Genomic DNA, 7276 nt, shown 5'->3' on the forward strand with positions numbered 1-7276 from the left:
TCTAATATTGTTCTTTTAATTATTGTATAGATAGTATAACATATGAAACTGAAAGGAGGTCAAGCCATATCTAGCAAGTTTTCGAGGTAAGTAACTTAGAAAAATAAAATAAAACTAACTTCAATCACTTTATATTTGAACAGAAGCTTAACTGGTCAGTTCATGTGACCATCAAAGCTTGAAAATAATCCTCCTCTCAATGCTCACAATTGGCAACTTGGTTGCTCTCCCAAATGACTATCCTTATAAGTAGCGTGTACAAACATATCAAGTATTTTGATCCCGATATACTGATTTATCCCAATCATAACATATGGAAGATTACTTGAACATAATATTTATACGAGAATCCCAGTCAATGAGTAAATTTGACGTCAGCTCGAATTTAAGTACTTCAATTCTGTGTTATCACCCCTTTGCAACTAGCATTTTGGCAAAAAGGAAAAGCACAAGCAGTGAATCTATGTAACAGGAACGATGAAATCTTATAAAATTAGGATCCAGAGGTACCCTTTTTGAAGGTATCATAAAAGATGGCGAATGAATGTAATAGATAGAAACAAGGACCTCGTCAAAAATCAGATTCGGAGATACCTATTTCAGAGGTCAATGGAAAACAGGCTTTCAAAACCAGGATGATTTTTCTTAAAGAAAAGCAAGTAAACAGAGTGAATGAATGATCTAAACAACAACTTCATGAACTATTGGAGAAGCCAATCATCTATTCAAACCTATATGAGCCATACATAAATGTACAAAGTACGGAATATTACACGTTTCACACTGACCATCATTAGAACAATGTATAATTGAAAAAAGCAAATGGTTAGCAATAGCTTCTAACCCTTCTAGAAAACACTTGGTGAGGGCTTTAGACAAAGCAACCAAACACCAGAGAGAGGAGGCCGAGTTATGATGGTTGATTTCAGGTTCAGAGAACCAAGGTTAGTACTGTCCATCTTGTCTCCACACCATCTATATCTGATCCACCAGGAGATCAATCCACACATGAGATGACAAACAAACTGCAAAGAACATGATATACTTAGATATAGGCATGTTTTGTCAGTTAAGAACTCGCACAAACTCCCAAGAAAAGATTATTAACCACGTCCACATCATACACATTCCTGGTTATATATCGGAAAGGGTAGTTTATGTAATTTTAGCAAAAATTGAATTAAGCTCACTAAGAAAGTACATTTGCGCCAGGGAATTCGATGGAGAAAAAGAAGGGTCTTATGGTTCTTCCCTTACAATATGAATAGACTGTCAACTATCTTTCTCATATTCAAGAAATAAACGATGTAGGTAGCAGTAAGGATGATGTACTCTAAAAATCATGGGAAATGTCTACCAGGCAACCAAGAACGGGTATTTTGCGCTTGAACTAACCATAAATAATCATTTCCAATTTTCTCAGAAGTTATAACCCCCTTCCTTTCTGATAAAATATGAATTCTAACTACATGAATTACCTGGTTTGCATTCAAATTATCACTCTGATTCAGATCCCTCTTCAGAATCAGACAATGGCAAAAGGGTGCAGATGCCAAGCATATGACCATTTAGGCACACGTAATACTCTATACAATCCTCATAAGCACCCAACCTACAGCTTGCACTTTGTGGTATCATCTTAGCTTGCAGCATGTCCCACAACTTTGCCTTACAATAAGGGCACACTGCTGTTGGATGAAGCTTGGCTGCCCTGTCAATCAACATCTTCCGAACCTTGGACACCAAGAATGACTTGAAAACTCCTCGGAAAAATCCCACATCACCCTCATCCCCTTGGTCCAGATGTTCACAAGGGTCAGACACATATAAAATATCAGTCCGGCATTGCGGTAAAAGGAAGCTCTTCCCTGAGGTCCTAGAGAACCTGGTCCTGTAAACAAAATGACCAGGGATCTGAACACTATTGAACAAGCGACCACCGCTACAACCTGAACAATAGATAAGTAGTTTTCCAAGGGCTCTCCAGTTCCCATCAACACTGTGACTTCCACTAGACTGCAGATCAAGCATCATCTTTGGGGCCCTTGTTTTGCAGAATTCTTTCCATAGTACTCTCTTGGCAAGATCATCAAACCATTTGCATACGCATGAAAGAGTCGCAATCAACTTCGGATTCCAGTTGAGTTGTTGAAACACTAAGAAAATCACATCTTCACTTAGATGACCCTTTGTGCATTGACAACTAGACGAGTGTATACAACGATACTGCTTTGTTAGGATCATTGTCCCCAGCCAGCGAAAGAAACAATGATCCTATTTCCTGGTTAAGCAAGCCAACAAAAATCACAATTACACACCACGATTTAGTATCTTGGAGTTGAATATCCAGTATATGAACCAGATAGCTTGGCATAAGCAGTAAATCGGAGATGGAGACTAACAGCATAATGAAAGAGCAAAAATTAAAGACTTAAAAACTAAAACCATAAAGTCCAAAATTATTTTCTCGGAACAAAATTAAGCAAAGAAGACTAAGGTTTCATTGTAAATTCATGCCTTAAGACCAATTCTAGCTGAGCTGCTTAGGCAGCAGTTCCCAGGAAACTCAGGGGGGTGGATCTACAGATGGCTTTCGATTCTAATTTTAGATCAAGATTATAGTTTCCCATGCCCGAAAAGAAAAATTAGGATGTCTGAGTTCGATCCATAATCTGCAATATGATGGATTAAATTACATTTGAACTCCAAGATTTTTCATTTTTTCTACAAAGATACCATAACAGCATCGATGAGAGTTCTCAATGCTAGATTTCAACAATGAATTAAAAACAATATCTTATCTTAATTGCATGTCAAATGTGACTCTAAACAGGTTGGATGCTCCAATAGAAGAAAGCTAAATCAATAAGCTAGTTTGAGGTCCCATCAAAGGGTGGGGAAACCCGAAACACAGAAATACAATGTACCATCTAAGAAGGGGAATGAATTTTTGGAGAATGGATAGCAATGGAGAATCATACTTTTATTAAACTAGAATTTCGATTTTAACTTCAAAATTCCTCATACTTCACAATCAATCACAACTTTTATACATATTTCCATATTAGCCAAAGCAGTTGTTTACTTTATAGCAAAGTCACTTAATTTTCTTCTCAACGAAACTTAATTAGATTCTTAGATGAACAAGATAATATAAAGAACTTAATTTATTCTACCAATGCATGCCATTAATTTATCAAAGCTCAGATCCAAAGGTAAAACACACTTAAAATACAAAACCATTTTACCAATTCAACTCAAATGCTTAACCCAAACAAAACCCCTTTTCAAGTCTTCACTAAATTCTCCAAAACCCACATTGTAAATTAAGAAACAAAAACCCCTCAAGAACTAAGCCCGTTACAAATTAAACAAAACTTAAGCAAAAAAAAAAAAAAAGGCAACAAAAAATTATGAGATCAAAGCCAAAACTCCCACCTTCACCTTGAAAGAATCTTTCTTTACATAGTCTTTAGACCTTTAAAAATAGAGAGAAATACACTGCAAAAAAAAAAAAAGAAAAATGAACAAAAAGTAATTTAGGGTTTCCCTGCATGTGGTAACAATATCCAAACCTGCAAAAAAAATGTCAAAAAATTCCCTTATAAAAAAAAGTTTACACGAGGAATTAAATCTGGGTTTCAACGTCAGTAGAAGAGTACTTCGGTAAACTAAAAAAAATCTTCTTCTTTTTTTGTCACTGAAAAATTTCTCCAAAAGAAATCAAATTGCAGAGAAACGGTGATGAGAGAAGACTGAAGAAGGAAAGAAAGAAGCTTTGGGTTTTCATACACAAGAAAGAAAAATACAATATTAAATATTTTAAGAGAAATTAATCGTACAACTTGGCTTTCTTTCGCACATCAATGACCAATTATATTAATCCACGTGTAACCTAGAAAATCTATATAGTTTTAGGTCGACTGCTTATCACTACGTGGCGTCAATTCATTGGAGGTGGTTTAAGGGTTGAGACTTTCAGGGTTTTGAAAATTTAGCCCATAATTTTATACTGTTAACTTGTTTTAATATTTTTGTGTTGGACCTAAAAACGTAAAATGACAAAGAAGTATTCTGTCCACAGAAAGATTCTTAACCAGTCATGTTCTGCCACGTATAAATATCGAATTTTTGGAAGTTTATTGATTTGTTTTACTTAGGTGGCATCTCCCAATTGGCTGTTTCCCTTTTTTTTCATTGCACGAAATTTGAAGGGTTCTTTTGTTGATCTTTGCCTTTCTTTTTCTCAATTTTTTCAAAAGCAATTTTTTTTTTACAAGTTGATTGAATGATAATAACATATATGACGTCATGTCTTTGGCTTTTTCTTGCAAATGTTGTGAATTTCTTCTTCATTTTTTTTTTCTTAAAGATGCTTTTCTTAAATATCTGTAAATAAATAAAATTTAACATTGTTATAAAATAAAGAAAAGGTTTAATACATTATTTCCTACTTGAGTTTATGATATTTGTAAATTTTTATCAATATGATACTTATATGTTACAAAAATTATACAATTTAGTATTGAAGGTTAAATTTTTAGTATTTAATTCGAGTTTTAAGGTTAATTTGGTAAATATTTATAATTAAGCAATTATCGCAAGCAAATTAAACACAAAGTTAAATAGATTCATAATTAACACTAAACTTATTCTATTAAGAAAATCATAAAAGTTCAAACTCGATAATATTAGCAATTAACTTCTATCAAATTAAATCTAAAACTCAATTAAACACTAAAATGTTAACACCATTACATATGGGTACTAAAATATATAACTTTTATCAAATGCATCTACCATATTGAAAACAAATACAGGTATTATATTAAAAAAGTTAAACTAATGTACCAAATAATATATTAAAATTAAAGAAAACAAAAAGAAAAGAAAAGAAAAAGTAATAAAGAATAAGAGATTAATGAATAAAAGAAAAATATGTATTATTTACTCACCAACTCGATGCTTATAATTTTTCTCCAAAATTTATATTGATAAACATAAAAAGTAGAAATAATATAAAATTATTTTCCTAATGGACATCAAAGTCCTAGTAATAAAAATTACATCGAAACTTTTATCCTAATGAATATTCAATAATAATAAATATATTTATCACTCTTCATTGGATGTTCATTGATAGATAATGTCTTTTTAAAATTTTATTAAGATAAAAATACTTTATAGAAAAATCTTAGTGAAGTAAAAGAAGTATACATATTTTTAATACGCATAATATACTTGTCGAAACCATTTTTTGAAAACGGGAATCGACTTTTTAAAACGAAAGTTGGGAGTCGCCACCAATCCTTTTTTGAGGTGTAATTGGGCCACCTTATAAAACATTTTGGTCCGCGAATTTTAAGAAAATGGGTTCGGGAGTCGGTTACGTACGAGGAAGGATTAGCACCCTCGACACGCCCAAAATTGGTACTTAATCGATTAATTAGTGTCTTAAATGTCGAAAATTAAAGATTTGGACAGAGCTCAAAATGTGATCCTCCTTTTATTGGCTTTTAAAACATTCAGGTAAGTCAAATGTGTATTAAAGACCATCTCACCTTGAGGTAAAACATTACATCTAGTACGTTTGGACACAACATTTTGACCCTCAAATGTGATCTTACCTTTAAAACGTGCGTTTTAGCTTTGAGAGGATATTCGAATATTTAAAAAAAACAAAGAAAGCGAAACCCAGTACGTTAGGGCACGATCTTTTGAATTCTTTAAGTACCGAACATTGCCTTTATTTTGAAAAATTTTGAGAGTAATTTAAAAAAACAACTTATAATTTAAAAAACAAAAACAACAACGTAATTCATCAAAGTAATTTAAAATGTATGTATATAAAAAAAAAAAAAATAAAAAATGAATGCCAAATGAATTTAAAGAAATAATGAGCTATTTAAATGTAAAATCATACAAAATTTTAAAATAATATTATATAAGAGAATTTTAAAAAGAAACTTATAATTTAAAAACAAAAAAACAACAACGTAATTCATCAAAGTAATTTAAAATGTATGTATATAAAAAATAAAAAATAAAAAATGAATGCCAAATGAATTTAAAGAAATAATGAATTATATAAATTAAAATGAGGAAGAAAAAAACTTAATTGAAATAGAAGATAATTAAGAGAGACAATCAACAAACAAAAACATTGAAATTGAAAAGGACTAAAGCACAATGCACGCAAAGGTATAAGGGCTAAAAAAGAAAATATTCCCAACCCCAAAAGCAACACTCATGCGCAAACTAAATTGGAGAGGTGCGAAAACTTCAGGGCAAAAATGAAAGAAACCAAATAGGGTCAAATCAAGAATGGCTCAAATATAAAGGACTGGCCACGCAAATTACCCATTTAAGGGTAAAATGCGTGTGGACCCAGTCAAAACATGTACTGGCATGCAGTTTTGTTTTATTATACAAAGTTAAAAACCCATTTCAATTCATTTTTTTTGCTTAAAACATTCAAACTTTGACTTTTCTAAAAACTAAAAGTTTGAAATCTCCACACTCCCCCCTCTGCTCTTCGCCGAAAGGCTTATGCCCAGGCCTTCAACCACTCAAAAGTCATCGGCGTCCAGCGAAGCAAGGCCCTCTCGACAGCGCAAACACGATGCGCGGTAAGTCTCTCTCATTCTTTCCTATTTTTTAACTTGTATTGTGGATCCGAATGGGAAGAAGAAAAAATGAAAAAAGAAACAAAATAAAATCACCTTTGAAAATATTCCTTGGTGGTTTTCTACTGATTCTTGTTTGAGATTTGTATATAAACTTTCGTACCTCAGTCCCGATTCTCGATTTACTCTTGACTTTGTATATTCTCTATTATATTCGAAAAAAAAAGATCACCTTTTACATTCGTTTCGGGGGCTTTTATAGCCCTTTTTTACAACTAATTTCACTTGTTTGCAGGTTCATGGGCGTGTACGTCTCCTACATGGAGGTGGAGTGATGCACGGTGCAGAGATTCACGCGATGTGCGGTACCTGGGGACTGCTTCGGTTGTAAACAGCAGCTCCTTGGGTTTTTGTTTGCTGAAATTTGTTTATGCTTTGGGCCATTTGGGCCTTGTAGTTTGGGTTTGTTTTTTGTTGGGTGTTGGGCTGTTTGGGTAGTGTTTTTATTTAGTTTTGTATGTGTGTGGGCCTGGGCATAAATTGGGCTTAACAGCTGCCCCTCTTTGCTCGTTGTCATGTAATGGGAACGAAGCAAATATTACAAAGGCTAATTTTGCCCGGTTCTGTCAGATCTTGGCTTATTGGTGTAA

At 33.0% G+C, this 7276-nt stretch overlaps 1 protein-coding gene and 1 long non-coding RNA gene across 3 annotated transcripts; one reads left to right on the forward strand and one right to left on the reverse strand.

Moving 5' to 3' along the window:
- Window positions 1-622: 622 nt before the first annotated feature.
- LOC108460334 (EID1-like F-box protein 2) lies at window positions 623-3810 on the reverse strand. Of its 2 annotated transcripts, none has more exons than XM_017759790.2 (4): window positions 3621-3810; window positions 3439-3501; window positions 1479-2281; window positions 623-1025 (listed from the first exon to the last, which is right to left on the reverse strand). In XM_017759790.2, exon 3 carries the CDS (start codon window positions 2242-2244, stop codon window positions 1498-1500), a length of 747 nt encoding a protein of 248 aa, XP_017615279.1. In that variant the 5' UTR covers window positions 2245-2281; window positions 3439-3501; window positions 3621-3810; the 3' UTR covers window positions 623-1025; window positions 1479-1497. The 2 variants fall into 2 exon arrangements, with proteins under 2 accessions (XP_017615279.1, XP_017615280.1); XM_017759791.2 differs by having other exon boundaries at window positions 3663-3807.
- A 2691-nt stretch (window positions 3811-6501) lies between these two features.
- On the forward strand, window positions 6502-7276 carry LOC128291456 (uncharacterized). Its single transcript, XR_008281247.1, has 2 exons — window positions 6502-6629; window positions 6922-7276. It is a non-coding gene; the product is annotated as an uncharacterized LOC128291456 (long non-coding RNA).

Source organism: Gossypium arboreum, chromosome 4, assembly GCF_025698485.1.
Source record: "Gossypium arboreum isolate Shixiya-1 chromosome 4, ASM2569848v2, whole genome shotgun sequence".
Taxonomy (NCBI): domain Eukaryota; kingdom Viridiplantae; phylum Streptophyta; class Magnoliopsida; order Malvales; family Malvaceae; genus Gossypium; species Gossypium arboreum.

What these genes read in the sequence shown, in the direction of transcription:
- LOC108460334 (XM_017759790.2), bottom strand. Translation starts at nt 2,244, where the DNA reads ATGATCCTAACAAAGCAGTATCGTTGTATACACTCGTCTAGTTGTCAA.